At 44.6% G+C, this 26,353-nt stretch overlaps 1 protein-coding gene across 1 annotated transcript in view; it reads left to right on the top strand.

Annotated features, from left to right (window-relative positions):
* The first annotated feature begins 979 nt into the window (after positions 1–979).
* Positions 980–26,353, top strand: part of ANTXR2 (ANTXR cell adhesion molecule 2) — a 101,647-nt gene continuing 76,273 nt past the window's right edge. Inside the window, exons 1-7 of the mRNA XM_063335378.1 lie at positions 980–1,376; positions 2,028–2,099; positions 5,060–5,131; positions 12,124–12,205; positions 13,245–13,352; positions 13,443–13,511; positions 14,321–14,401. Coding sequence (XP_063191448.1) covers positions 1,219–1,376; positions 2,028–2,099; positions 5,060–5,131; positions 12,124–12,205; positions 13,245–13,352; positions 13,443–13,511; positions 14,321–14,401 — 642 coding nt within the window. The 5' untranslated portion in view covers positions 980–1,218. The remainder of the gene's footprint in view (positions 1,377–2,027; positions 2,100–5,059; positions 5,132–12,123; positions 12,206–13,244; positions 13,353–13,442; positions 13,512–14,320; positions 14,402–26,353) is intronic.

Genomic DNA, 26,353 nt, shown 5'->3' with positions numbered 1-26,353 from the left:
AGAAATAGAGCCTAGACATTTATTTTTAAACTCACGAGACAATTTTGGTTTATGCAGCTTATCACACGACTAGCATTTTTCTTCACAGAAAATGCACGCATCTTTTTAGCCTTCAGATAATATTTTAAGATTATTAAGCATCTTTGAACTTCCTGTGAAAATCTGAAACCACAGATGGAAAAAACCTGAAAGATAATATTCTTGCAGCATAAAGCCACGCTTTCCACAGTGCCTCATGTTCGCCGCGAAGGATCCAGCTTGTGCCTCAAACCAAATGTCTGCTCTATATTTAGTTTTGCACAGTCTATTGTAAATCAGTACATTTTGGTGGTTACCACGTGCGCAGTCCCGCAGCAACAGTTTGGATCCATCCCCACCAGTTTCTAACACAGAAAATGGCTAGCGCGCGGCTGCAACATGGATCGCAACAGCTTTGAGCCTCAACGTTCAGCAAAGAACCCCAAGATTTATCAAAAACTGACAAAAAGGACCTCACGGGCTCCCCCATGGACCCCTCAGGGGGCGGCTGCCCCAGGCCGGGTCAGGAGTGGGAGGCTCAGGGGAAGGTGGGGGGCAGCCGCCCGCCCCCCGCCCAACCACGAGGAGCCCCGAGAGCCGCGCGGGTTGTTTTAATTACGCCTGTTCGTTGTTACCGTGGACTAACACATCCCCCGCGTGTCGCCATCGGCTCTGTGGGGCTGATTTCACGCCTCGCACAAGCCCAGCCGAACCCGGGCCGGGGACGCTCCTGCTCCCCGGCCGACCGTCCCGCGGGCGGGCCCCACTCCGCCGCGCCGCCCGGGAAGCCCCGTCGTCCGCGGCCGCTCCTCGCCGCTGCCCTCCGGAGAGGAGCGGAGCGGGACGGGGCGGGCCCTGCCGGGCCGCGGCAGAGGGCGGAGGAGGGGGGCCGGCAGGGCCCGGCCGGCGGTGAGGCGAAGCGGGGCGAGCGGCGGTCCGCCGGGGAGGCGTCCGGGGCGGGGAGCGGGGCACGGCTCGGGGCGGCGGGGGGCGGGCCGCGCCACACAGGCGCAGAGGGGCGCGCCCGGCCCCGGCCCCCGCCTCAGGCAGCGCCGCTGACGGGCGAGGAGGGCCGGGCCGGGCCGGGCCAGCCGCGGCGGCGGGCGAGGGGCGGCCACTTCAGCACCGCCCGCGCCCGCTCGGCGGCAGGACGGCAGCGCCGGGCCCTCGCGTCCCCCCGCCGCCGCTTCCCGCTGCCCCATGGCGGGGCCCGTGCCCCGGGGGCGCCCGGCCCTGCTGTTGCTGCTGCTGCTGCCGCCGCCGCTGCTGCTGCTGCTGCTGCTGCCGCCCGCCGCCTCCCCGTCCCCGGCGGGGCCGTCGTGCCACGGCGCCTTCGACATGTACTTCGTGCTGGACAAGTAAGGGCCGGCGGGGACGAGGCGGGGGGGGCGCGGCGGGCCCGGCTTTTGTTCGCGGGCAGCCGCGAGGCTGAGGGGGCTGCGCGCGCCGCGCCGGCCGTTACGGGCTAACGGTCGCCGCGAGGGGCTAACGGCCGCCGGGCTCCCGGAAAGTTTAGGTCGGCCGCCGCGGCCTGGCCGCGATCGGGGGGAATCGGTCCCCCGGCCCCGTGTGCGGGGACGGGGTGAAGGAGTGCTCGGGCGGGGGCGCGTTCTCCGAGCGAAAGCACAAGGGGGACGGTTTTGAGCCCCAGCCCCCCCCCCCCCGCAGCTGGGGATCACCCTGTTTTTGGGGTGAAAGCAGCGGGGAACAGATCGCCTCAGCACGGCCCGGCTTTCCGGGGGACACGGAGCGAGCATGGGCCGGAGGGGGGGTGTCTTTTTCACTAAGGGGTGCTGCTTAACGCACGCGTTTTGCCGTGCCTTAGCCCCACAAATCCTGGCGGAAAGCACACGCGAGTACCACCGCGAGCGGGGGTTGCTGCTCACTTGAAGTGATCCGGCAAGCAAACAGTCCCGTATGGTCTAATTGCTCGCCGAAATTGTCACCCTTCCTTGCCTGCTTTCCGTAAATAAGGCCTACTAATGTGCTTTTTTTGTTTTTCTTTCCAGATCTGGGAGCGTAGCTCAGAATTGGCACGAAATATTTGATTTTGTAAATCAGCTGACAGAAAGATTTGTGAGGTGGGTTTTGCTCCTTGTGACATCTATACTGCTGGGATATGTTGAAAAAAACCCAAACCAGTCCATGCTTTTATACGCTCAGTAGATGTGTTTCACAAACATGTTAAGAGTTCGGCTTCTAGTGCCCAAATTGCTGAAAAGTATTGGAAATTTCTACTTTGTTTTCTCGTGTTTGGAGCTCAGTAAAAAGGTGTCAATATGCATCTTCAGATACTTAATCTCTAGAACTACTCTCGGATGTGATTTGATTATTTTTTTTAACTTTTTTTTTTCCATGAGCCACATGCCTTGTTTTTGTTAGAGTATTTGTACGTTGCTTTGAGAGATCTATAGAAAGAAGGCAGTCTGAATACTTTTCTGTATATATGTAAATACGCGGCGCATGTCAAAAGTATCTTTCAAGATCAAATGCACAGGAAGTTTATGTCATGTTAACAGTATATTTGTTGTACATGTATGTAATCAACTTTGTAACTGGCTAGCAGTATCGTCTGGCAAGTATTGCTGCCACAGAAACGGCTGTTGTAAATACTGGCTAACTGTACAAACAGCTGAGGGTTTTGCTTTTAAAGAGAAACAGACTAAAACAAAGGCAGCCCCCCAGAGACTCAGACGTAGATGTTGCGGTGGTTTTTACTAAGGAAAATGAAGTGCAGCGGGCAGTTATAATCTTGGCTTGCTAATAAAGGGATACAAGAAGGCTTGCATAATTAAATATTGCTTACTTTCGTCTTGTAAAAAGAAAATCTTCTGTAAACCGAGTGGGTGACACATGCTTTTGAAAGTTATTTTGTAAGCTCTAGAAAAAAAAAAAAAAGAGCCTGAGGATACCAAAGCAGCACTTCTATTTTGTGAGTGGTAAAAATATGCATTTGCCCCCACTGAAAGGGTGGGGCTTGTTCAGTGTAAATCTTGCAGTTCGTCATCTTTTACAGCCAAACAACGCTCCCTTTTGCAACAGTTGTTGTGTCGTGGTCTGGCTGCATTATCTGAAACGAAGCGATCGAGTTGGCGAGGTACTCTGCTGGCCTTTCACACCAAAGGAGGATCGATTATGGTGCAGAGCCAGACACTCCAACCTATGAGCCTCTCGCTTCGTGTGCGGGTGCTGAGCACTCAGCCTGATGTGAGGCAAACCCTTCACAGCATGGGGGTTGTTGGGCTCTTGTGGGAGCCTGAACAGGACATCGCTGGAGGGGCTGGAGTGCCCCTGAAGCTTTGTCCTGCCTTCAGGCCTTGGTACGCTTTCAGAATAGGGCATGGAGTCCTTCGACCTTCCCCTCTCTTAAATGGAAAAGAGTAGTTGTGGGAAGAAGGCAAAGTACCACTTGGTAGCAGTTTCCTCGAGCCCTCACCTGAAGAACTGATTCCTAGCAGTGCATTTGCTCTCATGTTTGACTTGTCTGTAACATGCAGGTTTGCAGTAATAGCGCTGCGTGATGACTGGCTGGGTTCTGAAAGGCCTGCGCCTGACAGGGCTGTGGGGTCTAACGGGCGCGTTCATACGATCCTCCTCCATCGCCTGACTGCTGGGAGTGTGGAACAGAAATGGCACGTCTTGTAAAGAGCACGCTTTTGTGGCTGTCCTAAAGACAAGTTAGCTAAATCGTAACTTTGAGGTTATCATGCACCGAGAGTCGCATCGCAAATAGGGAAGTCTCTCATTACTTGGACGAGGCGGTGATGTAATTACCAGAGATTGGGATTGCAAGTACTTGTTTTTTGTTTGGCAACTGCTTGCGGCGACTAAGAAGACTGATAGTCCCACGGTTTAGATTATGAATTAATTTAGAGCATCTCAGATTTTTGCATTCAGAGCCTTAACAGATAGACTACAAGACTGGATCTTGAATCCAAGATCTGTGCAGTGCTGTGCTAAGACTTGCTCATTACTTATATTTCCATGACGTCAATAATTTTAAGTTGCATCGTTGACCTAAGTGAACTGAAATGTATGGTCATACATCTTTACAAGTGTTATGTCTTTACTAACATTAACCTGATTAATTAATATTGACGCACCTATGCAGTGAATTATAAAGTTACTGAATATACTGAAATTGTCATGAATGAAAATTAAAAGCAGGTAGGAGTGATGTTGTTACAATTTAACTTAGGTAAGTTACTGTCTTGGGCTTCCAGAGCATCAGTGCTTATGCATTTTCCGCTGGTAGTTGGATATAATTCCTCTTAATCTTGTTCAAAGAGACAGGTGGGCCTCTTCAAAAAGAGACTGAATTCCTTAATAAAATCAGTTCTTACAGTATTGCTTTTTATAATGACGTTTCCCTGGATATCTTTATGAAAGTTGATCTTAAATGTCACAACTCTGTGTTAACAACGCAAAAACATGCTCATTCTGAAAGAGTTTGTTGTGCTCCCTGTTTAGAGATGAATCAGTCGGAGGACACTGGTTTTTTTGACCTTGATGATTTTATGAAGAAAAAGCAGAGTTTGAAATTCTCCTTGTGTCAGGATCAACCTTTAAAAACGGGAAACTGACTTTTGAATGTGTCCACATTTAATACCCCAGACCAAGAGCATACCCTGAGCCTATATCCCTGACTTATTTTTACACCACTGACCATGAAAATACAAAAGGATGCATTACCTTCTGTACACTGGTAGATCACAAGCTATGAAGTTCCCTTTTAGTTGGGTCGCATGAGGTGTGAGCTGCTAAGCTCAGCACGTCTCTATCTGGAGTCTAGTCACGCAAGAAAGAACAATTTCATTCTCATGGTACTTCATTCTCAAAGCATCTGGGTAAGGAGTAGGTGGGCAGGAATCCTTTAATTCCTCTCTCACTCTGGGTTTGTAGTATAAAAGTATGTTCTTTGGAAGCTGGAGGATAAAGATGATACTAGTGAAGCATGAATAAGTGAAATGCTGTGCATCTGTACATTTCTCTTCATTTGTCTAACATGTATTTTTTTTTTCCTCTTTCCTTTTTCTAAAAGCCCGAAGATGAGACTATCATTTATCGTGTTTTCCACCCAGGCACACATCATTCTGCCATTAACTGGAGACAGGTTAGTGCGCTACTTTCTTAATTCTCCCTCTCCCTTCTCCCCGCCAAGGGCTCTTATTAAATCAGAGGAACAGTAGCAGATACTGAACAATAACTGATACCTTTAAGTGGTGGCCAGTCATAAAGCCTCTGTGCAGAGCTGGATTTAATTTTGGGAACATCTCAATGGATAGCCGAGTAAAAAAGGAAGCAGAAGAATGATGGGAAATAAATTCTCGATGTGAACTCCGGCACTGCTTTGCAGAACAACTACGAGTAACGTTTTCATCTCTGTGTTACTCTGCATCTTCCTTGGCACGGCAGGAGAAAGGATTCTTGCTTCTACTTTTGTAAGGCAATGTTTGTAGATAAGTCTTCAGTATTTTTTCATGTCTAGGTAAGGCCTACAATGGTAAGTGAATGTTTCCCATCATCTCATAGACGGTAGGTATTTCATTTTGTATTTTCAAGCCATGACTTCAAAATCGGTTTTAGACAGTGGAGTTGGTGCTGCTGCAAAGGTGCGAGATCTTTCTGGCACGGTGATGGTGTATGGATGTGCCTGAACTCTTCCTTTTGATTCATGTTTTCAGAGGCAGTGGAATGCAAGGCTGCTCACTCTAATTTCTGAAGCAAATAAGGATTAGGAGCTATGATAGGGCAAGGATGGGGGGAAACAGAAGGAGAAAATGAGGCAGAGAAGAGGTTGTTGCAGAACTTAATGCTAAAATCACAGGAATTGGAAAACTACGTTGTGGAATCAGTGCTTTCAGCAGAGGACAGTTGCAGTATCCTTTCAGCGTTGTCAAAAACAACACGACCTCCTCTCTCTCTCCCTTCTGTCCAGAAGCTAACCGCACTGCACAGCTGTTGGGATTTTGAATGTGTGCGTAAGCCACTTAGGAATCATTTTAATGAACTGTGGCAGGGTGGAAGTGAGGTAGTCCTTCCTTTCTGCTCCCTTTAGTAGAGTCAATACAAAGTATGGTCTGACATAGTCAGTTAGCTTATTGTGTGGGGTTTTTTTTATAATACATAATAGCAAGTACAAGACTTACTGAAGATATCTGTCATTGGCAGCAGATAAATGTGTCACGCTACAGAAATGCACGCTGACATCCTAGAAATAGGACGTTTAAAGACCCAATTATAAGCCCGTCCTGTTTTAGCATTTAAAAAAGTGGTCTGAGTTGAGAATGGCCAGGTTCTTACTTCCCCCCACCCGGACTTGGATGCTACATCTGCTCTCTGCGGGGACAGACAAGGTTATAAGCCATTTTTCCAGATGGCTTGAGAGAGGTCAGGAGAGGACGCTTAAGCCTGTTCCGAGGACTGCTGAAGTCAATGAGATCCTTTCTCTCCGTTTCAATAGGCCGTTAAATCTCTGTCCGTGGCCTATTCCTTATCAAGCACGCAGAGTCTGCCCTGATAGCACAGGATGCTTGTGCAGAACTCTGGAACCCCGCCACGGAAAAACAAGCGCCTTTTTCTTTGCGTGTGTGTGGTGCACTGTAAGCCATGGAAAGAACCGTGTTTTTTTCAGAAGCCTCGTTTAAGAGCCCTTTTGAGTTCTCGTGAGTCCCAGTGAGTCCCTTTGTGGGACTTTTCTTTAATGCAAGGTTTGCTGATGCTTTTGTGAGCATGGTAGGGGAAAGGAAATTACTACCCTTATTGTTTAGGAGGAATTATAAGGAGAACGAAGGAGGAGACATTACTAACTGTGACCACATGTACATAGGTAAGAATGGGTAGATACAGTTGGAACAGCTGTCCTTTTAAATATTAAAGAAGTCAACAGATGAAAATGACTTAGAACGCCTAACTCCCATTGTTGCAAACAGAAGATGAGGTTGCTAAGTACAGTGCAGTTTTGGGGATGGGTGTGTATGTGTGTGTGTGATTATGAGATATTACGGCCCTGGATTTTTTTATGCCCATTTGGGACTTGCAGGGATGTTTTTCCCCTTGCTTATTCGCTAATTTGCAAATGTCAGGAAACCGCAATTCAATCCCAGCAGCTAGTTCAAAGTAGGGAGGTCTTTTTTGTTTTGAAAGCCTTAGGCTTCTGACTGTTTGTACAAAGTTCTTGCTGGTTTTTACTGCATAATAAAGCTGTGGATATAAAGAAACCCAGGCTATAGGCCCAAAGCCCCCAGATTACCAAATATTTTGTGACTACGAACAGTGCTATGTGAATAACTCTGGAAACAGAAGTCACTGTTAACCACAGTACACACAGTGCTATAATAGATATATAGAATAAAAATAACACCCAGATGGAAAAGACTTCTCGCAATGGTTATATCCCATTTTCAAGATACATGTTTCCTCTGTGAAGTTTAGCTGGAAATTATATGCAAAGTGGTAAACAAAGATTGATGCATTCGCATTTGGGGCTCAGTTTTGCTGCTAGTTTGGAGAAGCGAGTTGTTTGGAAAAGTGGATACACTTACGAATGTCATCCAGATGGCAAAACATCTTCATTCTCTTTCGGCCAACCGCATGCTGGCCAGCAGGATTTCAGGTTTCTGTAAACCTCCTTCTGCAGCGTTTGACCAGCGTCCGTGGCCAAGACTAGCCCTGCTAACTCTGCTTAGGTGAAACTCCTGCTGAAGCTAAAGAAACATTATATTAATTACGGTGGAAAAGTAGGACACTTAAGTACCTGGTACTTGACCAACGGTACCTTACTGTGCTTGTCCATAGTCTGTTGGCATTCACTCACTATTCCTTTATTGCGGTGACATGCAGTCTAGCAAGACATTCATGCATTTTGAGCCTCGGTCATGTGAGCTAACCCTGTGCTTCAGTTCAAAAGCTTGCCAAAGTAAAGCCATCTGCGGAGAGCATGTTCTGCTGAGCGTATAAAGTACAGCGAAGTCAGCCACTTACGTGTTTTCCATCTGGAGCCTATGTAGGATGCCTAAAGTTTGAAGCAGAATAATTATTTTAATTGTGCTGAGCCCTTTGTAGTATTTGAGAGGTGTAGAAAGCAGGAACCTCCTCCAAATTACGCATCTGAGGAGACTGATGTGCAGGGGTTGCTTTCACCAGTACAACAGTTCTGTTTGTTAGGGATGTAACCATCCCTATTTTTGTTAAAAAACACTCCCCCCCCGCTTCGTTTCACTAACAACTTTGTGTGTTTTCTTGTTATTATACTTCCTGCTTAGCAGCAAAACCAAAGTACCTGCTTTGTTTGCCTTTATTTGTTAGAGATGAAGCATGTTGCCTCGCAGGCACATAGCCTCATTCCTGACGATAACTATAAGCTCATTGGGAATCACAATTTCTCTGCCAGTGGTCACGCTCTCAACACACTGAAAAGCGATTCAAGATTCCAGCACTTCAATAGGTAGAATCCGACATGGAAAAGAAAGATAAGATACTGTGCTCCATCCTGAAGGTCTAAGAACATCACTACTTAAAACTATATAGGTGTTAATGGAGACTCAGTGTTTCATACAAGGCTAGCTAGCCCCTGGTCCAACCGAATCAGCGCAACCTGGGGCTTACGTGGCTATTTCAGCTGGTTCTAACCTCTGCACCACTAATGTACCAGCGCAAAGGTTACTCCTTAAAAAAAAAGCAAGGATTTGAGTGGTTTTTAAGATTCAGTTCTCAAGCGTGCTTTGCTTTCTAGCAAGTATAAGCCTTTCTTTTTACGCGTTGAAGATGCATTTATTTCCTTGAAGGGAAATGATTGTCCTTTTCTGTTGAGTGTGCTTTCAAAGCCAACATCGCATCTCTGAGAAACCAAGATGGTCTGTGCTTTGTAAGCGGTCTGTAGCTTTATTGCTGGTTCTCTCAAATGGTCGTGTGGTCTACGTCCTGCTGCAGAGGAGGGAAGGATTACCTCCCTGCCACTACTAGCGAGTGCCGGCTGTGGCCCTGTCTATGCAGGGAAATGAGGCGATGCCTCAGAAACTGACCACTTGGCTGCTCGCAACACTGTTTTCAGCATTGTGACTTAAAGCAAGAGGTAATACTAAACAGTGATGAAAACAGTACCTGTTGAGTTGCCCAGATAAAAGCGTGCAGCCTGGTGCGACAGAGCTCGTACAGAGAAACCTCTCCTGTAAAGCGGTGATAGTTGCCTTGGCATAATTTGAGCTTGGACAGTTACACTTAGACCTGAAGGCACATCTGAGTTGTGGAGCATGCGCCGGTAAGGAGAGGTTGCTCCGTTTTAATTTATGTTAAATCGATTTCTTCAGTTGTTTGCAAAGCTGGGCTGCTTTGTAATCTGTCTTTACTAAATGGTTTCAATTCTAAATTTAGTTCTGCCTTGGGGAGGCACCGAAAGTACAAGACAGGCTCAGGGTAGACTTTGGCCCGTGCAGGGAGCAGTGTTTGTAGACAGGCCTCCATCTCACGGGAGTTGGCACAGCCTGCCTCGCAGCAAACAAGCCCTCTGCAGCCCAGGTGTCCAGCGCTGTCTCTGAGACAGAGCACGGCAGAGCTCCCCGGAGAGGTATGAGGAGTGGGTGCTGCTGGAGCTGCCACCAGAACCTCTCCCCACCTCAGCCGGGCTGGGATTACACCCGCAGCCCCTTCTTCATGGACTAGCTAGAAAGAACCCACTGTGCAAAGTGACAGAGAGCTTGTAGCCATGGTTGTGTTTGCCTGGCTGCTTCTGGGAAAAATTATCTGAAGTGGTTACAAAGCTTAAAACAGAGAACAGACAGGGTAGCTATTAAAATCTAGATGTGCCTTTTCTAAAAAACAGAGGTGTGATGCAGCGCATATGCTGAATAGGGGAGAGATATTAAATTTGTACTCATTCAGCCCAAACACAGGCTGCAAGTTGCTGATTTTGGTTTGCTTTTTCCGCCTGCCTCCCTTGTCTGACTTGAGCCATGGAAACCAGTGGCCCTTCAGCCTTTATCACTGTTACTGAACTGTGCTGCGGCAGTGCCCAGACACCCAGACTGAGGTCATGGCTCTGCTATTTCAGTACAGATGAGTTTTAAAACCAGACCTTCTCTGTGGATTTTTGTGGCTACAAAAGGCGATTACAGAAGCTAGAGAAAGGAGAGTTTTGAGAGTACTGAAGACCGTGAATGAGGGCTTCAGAGTGCTACAGCTAAAGGACTAAAGAGAGTCCCCCTTATGGAAACGGCTCAGGCTCCTGTGCCCACCCTCCAGACCGGCTGGGTGCAAGTTTTAGTGTGACTGAACTAACCTCTCCTGCTGTCCGGTGGGGCCCAAAGCCCTGCACCCATATTGGCCTTGTGACATCTGGACCAGGAGCTGCTTGTACCTGACCAGCTCAGAGCGTGGGTGGAGCTTCTTCGCATCTGGCTGGGCCTGTCTCCTACAGATGTGCCCCGAGGGAAAGAAAAAAGCTCACGATGCCGAAGATTTTCCTGGAATCCCTTGTAGGCAGAGGCCTGGAAACACCAGAGATTTCTGTGTGACCGGGTCGCAAGACATTTTAGATAAATAAAACTGAACTGATTGTACAAAAGCTATTTTTGCAAAATGAAATCTGTTTCAGAAAACTGGGACTTCAGTTGCTGCTTGTTTCTTGGCAGCAGAACGCTAACGCCTGTGATGTGCTGCCACTCATTTCTGGCAAGTACTAAGTATGTGGTTTATAATCTGCACTCGTAGATAATCAGTTTCAAGTTGTTTCTATAGATGCTGAATGTAAAATATTTGGATCAAACAGATTGTATTATCTTACATAACTTGTTCTCTTCCATATATTCAATGCCACATTACGCTCTTTTTTTTTTTCGCTTTACCTTTTTCTTTTTTTTTTTCTTTTCCTTCCCCCCCTAGTTGTATCGGTTCATCCTGTGATTGGGAGCTTATTACAGTTATGGATTGTACTTTGGAACAGAGCTTCTAAACATAGAGGAAGCCCATCAGTGGAACAAATGACTAGTGGGTGGCATTCAGGCAGAGCGGCATATGCATTCTTTCTCATTTGGTGCGCCCTAAGGAAAGCTTTCACGCATCCTGCAATGTATTTTCCCTCCGTCTCCTCACCCCTGCTGGTTTCCTCTTTGTCACCTATATTTGTTATAGTGTTCTATATATTCTGGCCCAAATTTTGTCCCTACTTAGTTTTTACTTGTCCTTTCTTGGCACAGCTTTACGTGGGCTTCACTGGAACTTTGCTTGCCTAAGAGTTAAGAACTTCCAGATTTGATTATTTCAGTAAATTCTCTCCACCCTTTTTCCCCCGTTCATGCTGATTTCACTGGAAGTAATTCCTTTCGTACTACCTACCAGCTTCTCCAGTCTAACCATCATAGTTAAGTGAGGATCTCGCAGTCAAAGATGGATATATTTAAAGGCCCATGAGAAATCATGGCACAATCTTATATCCTCCTGTTATAGGATGTAAGTGAACTGCGATCTGTGTAAGCGTGATGTCTTGTCAAAGGTCACACAGAAAGGTAGCAACAGCCCAAAATTAAAAAAACTATCCTTAATAATCCTAGTGCCTTTCCTTGGATACAAGACTTGTCTTGCAAATGTTGCATTTGCCTATTGATACTTATTTTTTAAGGGAGAAGACTCTTAATTATTGCAATTCTGTCCTACCCCATTAAATACCTGCATATTGGCCTGGAAGATTTCTCTAGAAACTAGAACTGCTGTTTTAGGGGATTTCTTTTTTAATTGCAGTCTGGTTGGAAGTGAAGTTGGTTTAATTTAGCAAAGTAGATTTAGTAGAACAGAATTTCCACTGGGCTATTTAATGCTGAAGCTTTGCCGCTACTTTGGAATATCTGCTCCGTCTGAAACATTTTGCTCGATTCTAGCTCTTTGACTCACTGAGGCATATTGTGTTATTTAGGTCTAAAATATCTGTTACCACAGTGCCGCTTCCGTTGTGAATACAAAATCTGCCTCCACATGGTACCTCAGCTAAATGCTATATTTTACAGATTTTAATGTCATATCTCCTTTCTGACAAACACTAATTTTTCCATCAATAAACTAACCCCTTGCTCCACTTCACATCACACTAACCGTCTTTTACCTTTTTGTTCTCAGGGAGAAAATCAAGAAAGGTCTTAAGGATTTGGAGGAGGTAAAGCCAGCAGGTGACACATATATACACGAAGGATTAAAACAGGTAGGTTTTACTCGTCTCTTGCAATGAAAGTATCCTCTGTTCTCACCCTTTGGATAGCAACAACAACCTGTAACATAAACGAATTGATTGCATGCCTCAGTCTGTTACACTCAAATCTTTTTGGTTTCCCAAGTGGTCCCGAGATCGCCCAGACCCTATGCAAATCCCATGCAGAAGATTAGCCATCACAGAAAATCGCCATATGGAATTTCTTTGACTCGATCCTTTGCAGTAGAGAGTGGTTCTTTGTCGTGAATTTAACAGCTAACACAGCATACCAATTACATGGTAAATAGTCACATACAACTCTGTAGGGCTCCAAGTCTAACAGTGCCTTCTAGAGCGTGTGCTAATGGAGAGTTTAGCGCACAGATCAGCATTTTCAAGACAAACGGCCTTAGTTTTGCACTGTCTTAATTACTGAGTTCTCAACTGCTTTTATTTTCCTGAGACATACAGTTAAAGTATACTTTGTGATTGTACTGAAAGACTCAGGCCCTGAAGGTGAGGGCTAAGGTGAGGATCTACGCTCTTGCTCTTATGGATAGAAACTCAGTTTCTTCCTTTCTGCCTGTGGAACCGAGTTTGTAATGGTGATTTGTGGGCTGAGAAGCTAGGTAAACAGAAGTTTGTTGCCATTTAAAAAAAATGTTCAGTTTTAAGCCATTCTTTGTATAATCTTGGAACCTACTGACTGGCATTTGAAGTCTGGGGGGTAGCAAAGGAAACCTTGTGGTGGATCTAACGAGAAGCGAGCTTCACAACTAGGAGAGTATCTGTCCTGAAAGAATCAAGCATTTCCAAGGGCTGATCAGCATAATGACCCCAGCACTTTGCAGATGGGCTCGCTGGTGAACGGAAAATACTGATGAATGATTTCCTTGGTAGTAGTGAGTTAAAGCGGGGCAGGAGGAGTGTCACAAGAGGTGGGTTTGAAGATGAGGCGGTGTTGTTTCAGATGCTGTATTCACTTGGAGGATACATTTTGGTTAAAAGTTCAGGTGTAATTTTAAGCTGGATAAATATTTTTTGTTTTCAGGCCAACGTGCAAATTGCGAAGCAAGGAGCCTCAAGGTTTTCTAGTATCATCATTGCATTGACAGATGGCAAGCTAGATGGTCAGATTCCCTTGTATGCAGAGAAAGAGGTGAGCGCAGGTGAAAATGCGCGTTACATTCTGCAGAATTTGTTGTTGAATGAAAAAAAATGCTTATTCCTCTCTCCTCTTCTGGGGCAGGCACAGAAATCCAGAGAGCTGGGAGCTAGAGTTTACTGTGTCGGCGTCCTTGATTTTGTACAAGAACAGGTAAGAACATTACTATCTTAGATTACTAGGGAGTACCTTGTCACAGGGTTTTATCTAGTTGAGTAATACAGAAGTTAATTTTACTTACATTAGACAGTATAATATCTCCTCTGGCTCAGGAAGCAGACACTCAGATGCGTACCTAGACGTAATAGAATGTGTGGGTGTCACATACGTTGCCGAGAAGACCCCCTCGGAAATACCCTTGCTAACTGGTAGCTGCCAGCTGGAAAGGAAAACCCCTTTCATTAAGACGGCAACCAGATTAGACTACAGGTCACGTGAACAGAGTAGCTATAGACAAGCTTCAGGCCCCATGCGTAACAACCTTGGGAAAAGAAAAAGAAACAAGAATCCATGTCCTTCGTTGGCTGAAACCTCTTCCAGAGTTTCTCTGTCCTAAAGAAGGCTGGAGCTACTCTTGTACCGTGAAAGTGACTGAAATGGAGAAGTACAGAAAAGACTCTTTACTATAGAAGGCTCTTTAATGGAGGGCAGAGCAAACAGAGAAGGTAATTCTGAAAAGAGTTACGAAATAGTTGCCAAGATACAGGCCCTAGAAGGTTTCTTTAGCATGGTGGTTTGACACGATGGCTAGCCGCTATACTGTTTTGTTAGTTGCAGTAGGTTGTAGAAGTCCTCCCGTTTAGAACAGTCATAGCTGCGAGGGAAATAAAAATTTTCCTTCACTTTGCAGAGTTGATGGGAGTTGTTTTTAGACATGCATTTACATTTTAAGGGTGAAAAGCAGCGTGACGAATTTAGTTTGCGAAACGATTCACATGTTTGCGCATGTTTTCTCTCCAAAGCTTGAAAAAATTGCTGACACGAAAGAGCAAGTCTTCCCTGTCACTGGAGGATTCCAAGCACTTAAAGGGATAATCAATTCTGTGAGTATCAGGCAATAAGCTTAACATATACTCAAGATTACGGCATGTTCTCCGCTCCTACTTACTTTTCCAGGCAGAATTGGCTCCTAAATCAGTAATTGCTATATATTAACTTCTCTCCTCCTTATCTTAGAGATGCAGTTCTGTAAATTAACGCTGCCTGCCACTCCTGCAATTATTCATGCTCAGACTGTGTGTGGAGTTTGAGGACTCCATACAAGTGTGGTGAATTTGAGGGGGATTCATTGAGGAATAGCTGCTATAGGTTTAGTCTGAAAAAAAAGGTCTGTTACTCCAGGAGAGTTGAGAACAACTGGTTAAAATCATTAGGAATGAGTGCAATTTAGGAATCGCAGAAATCTTCATATACAGAGAAGCATTCTAAATACATACTATGGCCTTGACTTTCACCACTTGTTTTCCCAGTAAGACTTTCAGTACTTTTTTTCAGCATGCCACGAGAATCTCCCATCGGTGAGGTGAAATCTTTTAACCTATTACTGTGATTTGCAAGAAAGCATCAAAGCAAGAGGAACATTTTGGTTGGAATGAGTAGCTTGACAGTATTTTAGCCGTGCATCAAGAAGACACCTTTGGTTGTGGGGACCTAATTTATTTGCCTCATCATGAACTAAAGGCTTTGTGTTCTATGCAAAGTTAACACAATGTAGGCAGCACAAAGGAAAAAAGCTTACTGTCAAAAGGCAAGTCAAAACCACTAATGAAATCCTTTTTCTGAGAGAGATCCCACCATAATTCATTTCCCTTTCCTTCTTTTTTTTTTTTTTTAATAATGAAAGGATACTACTCACATACAGGATATTATGCAGTCATGAATTTATCACTTCCCTTGAAGAGTGTGTTTTTTGTGGAAGTTAATGTCATAATGAAACACCTTATTTTTCTTCTTGTTGCTTAAAATAAATGTAATTTCAGAATCCTCCTTGCACATTCTAAGGAGATAGAATCAACCTTTTCATGCAGTGCCATTTATTTTCCTGAAAAGAGAGTACACCCCATGTGGTACTCCTTTTTTAAAATCTCATTCTGTGCCATTTTAAAGACGTAAAAGAATCAGTTTTTCTGCTAGTGTGAAATGATGCAACATTGAAGCCACTAGTGATAGACTTATTTATAAGAGCTGAATGTTTAACCCCAGTTCATTACGTGAAGTTTCCAAGGATACTGCATATCAAAACATGTATGTCAAGATAGAACTAGATAGAGGGGTAAAGACATTTACGTTGGGAGTTTCCCCTCCAACAAGGGTCACTGGCCTGCAGATTGGACCCTTCCAAGGAGTCAGGTTTCTGCACTCTTCTTGCTCTTCGGGGAAGCAGCAGGAGTACGATCGCTTGAGATTGCTGAAGAGCTCAGCTTGAAGAATCTGTAATTCCAACAGGCAGAAGATTAGCAGAAGTTGTCCCATTAGCCCCCATTCTCAGCCAAGGTACTGTTGGGCAAGCTTTGGCTGGTAGTAGTGCTAGTCTGCCTCTTTTATACCTCCCGGGAGCTTTCAAGCACCTTCACTTTTTTTGTGGACAGAGCAAGGGAAGTTTTTCTCGTAAGAAGTGGCAGATGGTGTTTGCACAAGCCTCAATCTGGCTTCTTCTGGCACTTGTGAAAAGCCCGAGTGTAAAAATCTCAAGTTTGTGCCTATTGTAGCTGTAGAGCAAGAAAAGACGCACATAATGGCAACACACTGTTTGAAGATAACAGCTTAGAACCGACAGGGACTCTACTGATCAACCTTCCGGTACGCTGTTCTACAGCTTAAATGCCTTGTCTGCTCCTTTAAACTGTGACTGAACTCCTGACTTGTTTAGGGCTTTATTTAACAGACTGCAGCTGGAATAGACATTTCAACACTTGGCTTACTGCATATTTCTGTCCATAACAAGACTCCTATATTGTGGGCGTCAGGGCAGTGGAAAATGTTTTTGCTGATTAAAAAGGGAGAATGATAAGGCCTTTCTGATACGAAACGCATCAACGGACGTCAGTCTTACCTGCATCAGTGTCATTTGCTGGGCTAAGGGATTCAGCAGCAATGGTGAACGCTAGAGGCTTGAATATTGACTACAGCTTTCTGAAAAGCACAGACCCTAACTGGAGTTTCATTTGGCTGTCAAGGCATTTGAAACTCTCCTTTTCGCTTGTCTAGTAAGCACACTACATGTATTTGTTGGAAGCTGTGGGAGAGCGATACCCTGCCAGGGTCCCTGTTTTACCACAGAGGGTGAACGGAAGTATCCATAGATAGTTGTGGTTGGGTTTTCTTTTTTGTCCTCCCCGCTCCCCCCTTTTTAAGTGCACGTGTGGTGGCTATATCAACATGATTTTTTGGTAAGCTGTAGTTGTAGCTCGGTTTTCTTTGAGGGGGTTTTGACTGATTGTGACAATTCATTCTCATTGCATTGTGCAATTGATAAGCAGATCTAATTGAACATGAAATAGTCAAGTTTTCCTTTTTAGTCACAAGTATAAACCCATTTTGGTTTGCAAGTTAGCTAGAGAATACAGGCTCAAAGAGACACTGTCGTAAAAGGGAAACCTAATTTCAAAACAGCTGAAAATGAAATACCCACATCACAAACATGCAGAAGTATTGCTCCAAGTGTGGTGTCAAAGGTGCAGTTGTGAAACCCTCCATGAACACTGTTGAACACTTCTTGTTTAGAAAAAATACAGTGTTTACAGAAATGGCAGCGACCCAGCAATGAAAACTGAAGCACATCTACAACACAAAACGGTTCAGTAGGGACGGTCCGAGGACCTGCTCAAAGCCTCTGCTACAGTTGTCTCTGCTGGACTCACCTGTGAAATTTTTTGCCTTCTACGTTGTTACACTCCTAGCAAATTCCAGGGGAGCTGAGCGATTACTCTTCATTTGCTGATGGAAAAAGAAGTGATGAGCTGTATCATAGATTATCTGTTAGTGCCTGCCTCTGCAGTTGTTTGAGGTCTAAGCAGTTAGACCAATTTATTTTCTTTGGACAGATACACAAAAGATCTTTAATCATGGCCAGCGATTAACATTCAAGACACTTGAGATCAGCATGTAGAGAAAACCCATCTCAGATGTTGAAAAGCTTGCACTGTGTTTTGACCACCTCCTTAGTTCAGATAAAATCCCAGTGAAGTGATGAAGGATTTAAGCACCACTCTGTGTTCTTTTGTGTTTCTGTTGAGTATTATCAACTAAAGATTCAAAACTCTGTGCAGACTTCTGTGAAGAGGCAACTCTTTTGTGAACCTGGCATTGCTAATATCCAGTTTTACAAAGTAGTAACTCAACAGCATTGTCAGGCTAAATAAATCTAAGCAGAAGTCTAGAGCTTAAAATAAAAGTGCTGAAGGCAAGTTATTATGCTATCAGAACAGTTTACTGATGTAGTTTGGCTGATAATTACAGGGAGTATGGCCTCATGAGCAAGGCATCGCAGTGTGAACTCTAAGGGTCTGGGAGTGCACAATGTATATCACCATGTGACAGTTTAGTACTGTATAAGAAAATGAAACCCATTCTTCTTTCCCTCCCTATATATGCATTTTTTTTTGTGTGTGTGTGTATCCATTTCATAAAGAACTGTTGGGAATTTATCATTTACCTTGTTAGATCCAAGTCACTCTGTCATAATCAAAATAGCACCTTCCTACCTGTCTCTGGGGGAGTGTTGAGTCTAGAGGCAAGACAGTATCTTTCCAAAGGCTGAAGTTTCTGTCGTGTTCCCATAACACTCTGCTGTACATCCGTATGATGTTTTGCTTCTGATTTTTCCTGTAATTTTTTCATATTTTCCCGCTCTCGCAGCACATTTCTGTGCACGTGCTTTGCACAGTTCAGCAAATCTGAATCGCTTTTATGTGCCATATTCTGAAAAACAAAAGCAGTGACAGATCCCTGCTTCCCCTTTCGCTTTAGCAAACACAAGTCCTGCTGATTTGTGAGTGAAAGTTGTCTGGTTGTCTCTGCAGGCAGAATTGGGCAAGGCTTGTGCCTTTAAAAGTTATATTAATGGAACTCACTTTAGTAATATTATTAGAGTGTGACAGTTCTAAGTAGACTTGAACACATTTTTATACTAAAGTGAGTTGGCAGCACTTAGTACAGGAAGTTAAAATATATTTTGTACTTAAGAAACCCCACAAAAAGTTATCAGATAAGACTACAGGAACTGATACATGCAGAACTTAAGAGGAAGTAGTCAGTTTAAAAAACGTTCAGTCTGGAATTTTTTTATCTTTAATTATTGCAAAATTTCCTGAGACATCTACTTGAGGATTAGAAATAAAATTGTTCAGCTTTCTTTTTGTGTATTCATTTTACAGATGCTCAGTTTTGAATTGTTCATTTTATATGGGAAAACCACCCTTAAACAAAAAAAATAGATTAAGAAACGTAAGCTGAGCAATTGCATCGCCTCGAGCACCTTAAACTGAAGCTAAATTGTCTGCAAGTTGGCTGAGCTGCTCAGAGAAAATCCCTAACCCTTAGCAGAGTTGTGAGTTAGTCGAAGAAAAGTTGTGATTTCATAGATAATATTGCAGCAAAGTAAGAGACTGGTTAAGCGTTGAACGTCAGCGTGGGTCTGGAGAGACAGGACGGGTAGAGCAAGCTGCTCACTGCCTGTGGACAGCCCCCCGCGGCTGTACCTGGGCTACTGCCTTCAGCCCTGCAGGTCTCACGGCAGGAGCCGTACTAACAAACACGGGAAGAAGCTTAGCCAACAGTATCACTGCGAGGGGAAGGGGACAGCGCGACAGGAAGGCGTGATTCTTGGAAGCATAGAGCAATACGTACATCAGTAGTTCTTTTCTCAGGCGGGGCTTCTTTTGTGTTAATGCCTGCACTGAAACGAGCAGCACCGCTTGCTGCGTGGTACCTTACCCCACAGGATGAGATCTCTCAGTATCTACTCAAGTATCCACCTTGGTGACAGGGTAACCCGGGGGAGAGGAGACAGCGCTTGGAGGATGTGAACTGCAAGGCGGAAGTGGAGTTGCTAAGAACCGTCAAATGAGCGTACCCAGGAACAGTAAAATTGAACAAAGGATTAAATGCATCCAGGGTCCTTCAAAAAAAATAATTCATAAAATACTGCGTGGCAGACTGTAGGTAAAGCGGTATAAGCAGGTAGCGCTATAAAAATCTTACTGCCTAATTGTAAAAATTTTTTCCAGTAAAGCTCTCGTGGATGACAGAAGGATGTCTGCTCCAGCTGTAAAGAACAGTCAGCAAAATCCCTCTGGCATTCAGATTCGTTTGAGCACCAGTGAAGGATATCTATTGAATATCCATGGGGTTTCCATGTCAGTTAGATGCTTCCTGTATCAATTGCTGTGTATGACAATGCCTTCCTACCTTTACGTTAAATGAGTTGATAACAGCCAGATCAGCGGGGCCCAAAGGGCATAAAATGTACGTAGCAGTGGCACACTCAACAGCTCTCGATACCAGACAAGTCACTTCTCATCTTGTGTGTGGTGACAGTCATTGTCACTACACCTGCACCCCAAAACCTCAGCAGAGAGGGGGGCCACGCGGGCCGTTGACAAGACCTGGTGAAAAGCTGACTGGTACGGCTTCCAGCCTAGCAAGAGAGGCACAGGGAGACAGGTAAGCCACCCACGTTGGACAGCGAGTTGGTGCCAGACGGGGGAAAAGAACCAAGTGGAGCAAGCGGTAGTCAGTTAGGGTGAGGTAGGCAAGAGCTGTTTCCTGGGAAGAACAACTTTAAGGCTCAGTTTGTAAAACTTACTGCAATGGCTTTACAAAAGCGTGCTCCAGCCTCTCTCCGTGAATCTCTGACACCTTCTGCACTAGAGATGCTATCAGCAGCACTTCCTTGGTCTGACCTGGCTTTGCACTGGGGTGATAGCGAGTTATTAAACTCATACGAGTCAATCAGCATCTCCCACCATTACCTGCTGTAAGGCAACCAGAAATACTTATGGAGAGTGGGAAATGGAACAAGTGCAACAGCGAGTGCTCCAAGGTGAGACGTTCTGGTAAAAGCGCAATATCTCTAACGCGATTGTTTACGGAGCCTCTTCTGGCTAAACTGCTCTTGTCTCAGCGGCCAAGTTGCAGCTCAGTTATGGAGTAATAATCAGGGACTAGGTTATTTTGAAGTAGTCTGTCCTTCTGCCCTGAGCCAGGTCGGCTCACCAGAGCTGAAATTCCTCCCTAGTCTACCTTGCTTTGAGTACGCTCAGTCCGCTCCCCTCTTTTTCCCTAAGTGATGTCCCTCAGCTGCAGATGAGGGGAGGAGGGTCAGCCAACTGACTGCATGCTGTTAAGATTTTTCAAGAGCAAAATCAGCTTAAACAGTTCATTATCAATTACACATCAACTTAATTGGATCATTTCCTGTAGGAAGAAAATATGCTCAGTTTATGCCCTGGGAATCCAGGAAGCAAACTATTAAACATTTAAGGAGGTGGGGGGAGGAGACATGCAACAAGTTATCATTAAAAGAATTATTCTGATTAAATCAGTCATCTTCTTTAATCCCCTTGGATGGTCTAATATTCGAGCTGCACTGGGTGCAAGGTTTAGAACTAACGCTGTGCTATGTTTTCCGTGTGATTGAGACTGAGTAGATAGTTTTGGGAATTACTGTATGTAGTTGTTAAAAGGAATCAATGGCCTGGAATAGAACGCTTTCTGCTCTACCCTTCACTGCTGTGCAGCCCTTAATTTGACATTCTCTGACATATTACAAACCCTATAATGTTCTCCTGGAGAACAGAGAGCTTGATAAGGCAGCAGCATAACTGACACGGTTCCAGTTTGGGTGAGCACGCATGTGCCCTGTGATTTGGATGTGATTTGTCAGCTATCCCTGCATGGCTATCAGTTCCGTTACATAAGGGATGCTGTAAAACTTGCTTCAAACGAAGCAAGTCTAAATGAAATCTCGTGTTTCCTTAGTGATAAGTTTCTTCTTCGAGCCAGATTTTCCTTACTAATTTAAAAAAAAAAAAAAAAAAAAAGCCCAAACAACTTTTTTCCTGTTTTGGAAAGTAACAGTTTGTCTTGATTCTTATTTACATTACTTGATAAGTAATGGGTTTAGGGTTGTTTTTAGTAATTTGGGGGTAGAGGTTCTGACGCTGTTAAGATACGCATCTCTTACGACCCTCAGTTTTGTCATCCACATTTGGTTTACTCAGTGACTGCAAATGAGGTACTGCTTAGACGTTGTATAATTAGAATATTCTCACTAACCTGACACTGCACCAGGCTTCTCTCTGATGGTTATTTTATGCAAGACCATATGTCTCAGGGATTTTATTTTTTTTTCATTTAGATAGGGGACAGGATAGCAACCTTCCTCCCCCTCCCCTTACCCTCGCTCTTTGTCTGAGGCATTGCTGAGCGGTGTCAGGAAGCAGCTGCAATTGGCAGCGAGCTGTAGTTAAGAGCACAGATGTTTGGCAGCAGATAGAGGTAGATCTCATTAGGTATTAACTGCTGTAGTTCCTTTGCCGGGACTTTGTTGGAGAGAAGCATCGAAATTGTGCTTCCTATGAAAGCATGTGTTTCATTCCAAGTTATCTTGAAGCGATTGTCTTTCATCTGGTGTGAGGTGGTCCTGTTGCCTCATTGCTTTCTGCACAGATGGGGGAAAAAATGGGATGTGATAAGGCTTGCTTTAACCCAGCAGAGGCATATTACCTGGGAGTGACCCATAGACATAGTAAGGAATTCCATTTGGCATGTGGATCCCATGTTTTGGGGTTAGTTTTTTTTTCCCCCCCATACTCTTTTTTCCTTGAGGTCAGGTAATGACAAGGACCTTGTGGCACTCTCTGAAAGAATGCAAACAAGCAATTAACTTCAGGGAGTTTAAACACTAGTTGCCATATGGAGAAGGTGGCCTGTCTAAAGCCTAACGGGTGCTGTGAAGGTGCTTCTGACTTAAAGGTCTTGACTATGATTAAGGTTACTCAAGTGTAATCACAGAAATCAAGGGCTCTACTTATTTTCTCTTGTAACCTGCTCGAGGTCTTCATCTTTAAAGCCTAACTCTAATATAAGGGGGCCCAACTCCTATTCAGGTAAAAAAAAGCAATGACTCACGAGTGAGAGAAACCTGTAATGATACCAGCGTACGTACAGCCTAAGTTTTTCACCACCCTGATTTCACACACGTATTCGCTTTTACACACATATTCGCTTTTACATGCTGTAAGGATCAATGAATTCAATATGACAAGTCCTGATCTATGGACAGGCAGCATTTCATTCTCCAGAACAAAAATAGCAAATGAATCCATTATGCCAATCAAACACCTCCTGCTTTACTTCCATTTCCTTTTTACTGTCTCAGCAATAGTGAAAAAAAAGGTTTTAAGTTACAGGAAGAAAAAAGGAATAAAGCTTCCAGTAGTACTTCTAAATGACTCATAGAAAAATAAAAACACATGGAAACATGGGTTAAGCACAGTTCTAATTCAGCCAATGAGCACAAATGAAGCAACGTAACTTTAGGAACTAAACTAAGCGTCTGCGTGAACTCAATTTTGATAGGTTGTGCTTGACTCACGCTAGCCAGCCAGGCTGGGAGCCCAACCCAGCTTGAAATGACTAAAGCAAACAATAGTACAACACTGTTTTCGTTACACGTTTTCCTGAAGAGTCACAGCTCCAAGCTGGGCTGAAGCTCAAGAAGATACTGACTTACCAGGGAAGGGACTGACTCCAGAGCGTTGTTGCCCAGGCTCAAGACGGCTTCAAGCAACTCCAACCCAGAACTTCTAGAGCCCATTTACACACACTGCAACACTTGTGATGGCACGCAGCTCTGTTCCTGGCTACCAGTGAAACAGCGGCTCCCCCAGCCCCGGGTGTACAGGTGTGGGGCGTTCCCTCATCAGCAATTAGTGGAAGCCAAAAGGTAGAGGCAGTCCCCAGTCAGGAAAAGGCGGACAGAACTGGGGTGTTACAGCAGACCGTCAAAAGAGACTTTGCCTGTGTGCACAGATCCAACTGAGACTAGTAACGCTAAAAGTAGTTTTAAATGCGCTTACGTTATCAGGGCCCTCTCGGACACTGTTTTGTGAGTTAGCTGTAGTGTGCGCCGGCTTCCCTTCCTGCCCCGCTTGGTTCAGTACAGTTTATCGAATTAAGTATGTGTGTTTTGCAGTAACAGTTAGAAGGTTGTAGGTGGCTAACTTCAGCGTGTTCACCGCTGTGTGGATCGAGGGCGGAACTAAAGGAGATGCAGGTCTTTGTGATGCAGGTTTCATGTTTGACTGAGAAAGGTGCTTGGCACAGCACGTGAAGAAAAACACATCCTCTCTGCTTGTCATGCTATGAACATGGCTTCTGCAGTTTTAATGACGTTTGCAGTTTACCGTAGTTCCTAAATCTGCTTTCCTCATGGCTGTTTATATTTTGCTCGCTAGGTGTTGTGTTTAGAGCATCCCTAGAGAAAACGATGAACCCCACATTTGGAAGGGAAAGAGGAAAGAAAAGGGGGTGGAAATCTGCACAGGAAAGCCATTGTCTTGAGTTTGCCGTTAGACTAACATTTAAGGGGTTTTTTTTAGTGCTGTTCTGCCATCTTTCCAAGTTGTGCAGCACACATTTTGCACTGAGCGTACACATGACTGCCTGGCTGCGTATCAATAGGCAGAGCTCCAGGCGCAAGCTCGGAGCGCAATGAGCAGGAGATAATACTGCTGTAAATATATTTTTGCACGCGGAGCGTGGAGGTGATTATATCGCACTGTCAGCATGTTTTGCTACACATGAGTATAGCAAATAAGATCATTTTTTAAAGGTGAAGGATTTTTTCCTCTTTAAAACTTGGTGCTGGACATAGCAAGTTAGATGCATTTCTTTTATTGCAGTATGTAACGCTTTTGTTCACGGAACCATATTGTCTTCCCCTGGAAAGAGTCAAGCCAGCCTGATTTAGGATTGGCATCCAGTGAGCAACGATGTAGACACAGAGTTGCATGTTTGAAATTGAACCCTAGGGAGTCAAGGCCACCAGCGACTCTGGAAATCCTTAGTTGAAAATTAGTAGTGTGCCAAGTCTGATCAGAGTGTGTCAAAGAGCTCTCTTCCTCCAGCACTTCACAGTTACGCTAAGCTTTTTACCAAGAAGCAAACACCTTACACATCCATACATCATTTTCCAGTGTTAGAACAGTAGACTTGAAAATCGTGGTGGTTCACTAAAGAATCCAGCTGTGCTGATGACCTGTCCCAAATCCTGAACTCAGGGTACAGTTCCGGGGAGGAACAGATGCCGTGCGAGTTATGATTCATGGTGCTGACTGCTGCCAAAAACTTTTGAACTGCATACTGGGACTAAGCAAAATCAAATGGTGCCGTGAAATAAATTGACACTTAGCGTATTTTGTTAATTGTCGATGTACAGTTGGGTTGCTCGTGGCTCGTTACTACCGCATTGTTCTCACAATTTCTTGGAACATGAAATTCATTAAAGTGCTGGAAGGGAAAGTTGTTTTAGCCCGTGTGTAACACTGTGCCGCATGGTACAGCTCTGCTCCGCAGTATGTTCTGAGCGGATGGTAGTCAAAATACTTAAAAAGCTGCAGGAGCCGTACTGCTATGCTGTTTAAGCTCCGAGAACCTTTAAGAGGCAGCAGCAAGGGTGAAAAGGGAGTCGAAGCAGAGCCAGGCCCGGTCTGTTAGGTACTGAAAGAGGCAGAAGGCACGTTTTCCATGGGAAGAAATGTTTGCATAAAGCACGGGCAAGATGCAGGACATGGCAAAATTTATAAACAGAGGTGGAGTTTGCAAAGACTGCAAAGACTATAAGCACTAGTGAGCCTCATCTTGTTATTTGGCTGCCTTTTTGCAATTTATTGAAGGGACATCTGCCTTTTCTATGCTAATGTAATTGTTTGCGTAGGTGTATTGTTTCTGCAGCTGAAATCTAACTAAATATCAATCTGTTTTTCAATTCAGACACCTACAGGTCAGAAACAGACAATGTTTCTGTAAAACATCTCTAATTGAATTCAATGTTTCATTAATGACAAAAATGCTAAACCACTTTTTTAGGAAGAGGGCTGTGAAGTTTGTCCCACGAGCCTTCGGGAACCTTCTAGTGGGAAACACGTAGAAATCCATGCCGCTGATAAAGACCGATATGGATTTTAAGTACTAGTTAACAATCCGGTTGTTCAGAAACAAATTGTGGTAGGTGAAAAGTGGTCCCAAACTGAAAAGTTGATAAAGCGGGTGGTCTTTCTGCAACTGCTTTAAGAAAAAATAACATGCGTACTTGTTTGTGCCTGAAGAAGGTTAAACTTACATGGAACACAAAACTGTGGCTTGTAAGCCTCTGCGGAAGCTTGAGAGTGGAGATAGGTGACCGTCGGACAGTGTAGGACTTCACAAGAAGAGCTGAACGACAGTTAGCTGGTTCAAGGGCTAAACAGTTGGGTGCCGACTGCTGCACGCTTCGCTGCTGTTAGCGAGCTGAGGGAAAGCTGGCAGCAAGAGTTGAGGACGTAGAGACTCCTCTAAAGGACAGAGCCTCCCAGAGCTGTGCGTGTGCCAGATTCTACAGGACTGTTGTGGAAAAAGAAAAGCTTGTTTGGCCAAATGGAATCCCAACGTATGCCAGTGAGTTCACATCGAGGGTGAATTTGCTTTTGAGTGCCCATGGGATCTCTCAGATGCCTTTGTTCTGATAACTTCTGCTCTCGGAAGTATTCTGAGATGATTAGCTTGCATTACTGAGAAGTGCTATGGAAACTGTACACTTAATAGCTTTAAGATGTGATTTCACCAAGAGCCTCAGAACCTCTTCTGCCTTCGGCCAACCTTCAGAAGCTCTGCCATGCAATTTTTTCAGCGCTGAGCATAAACTGCGTTTATGCTGCTTGTTGTCAAGGTAGCTGTTGTAATAATTGTTTGTAGAAAACATCATAACAACATTTTTTTTAATCTTAGATACT

This window comes from Chroicocephalus ridibundus, chromosome 5 (assembly GCF_963924245.1).
Source record: "Chroicocephalus ridibundus chromosome 5, bChrRid1.1, whole genome shotgun sequence".
Taxonomy (NCBI): Eukaryota; Metazoa; Chordata; class Aves; order Charadriiformes; family Laridae; genus Chroicocephalus; species Chroicocephalus ridibundus.
Note: the sequence above shows the minus strand (reverse complement) of the source record. Positions and strands in the feature narration are given on the sequence as shown.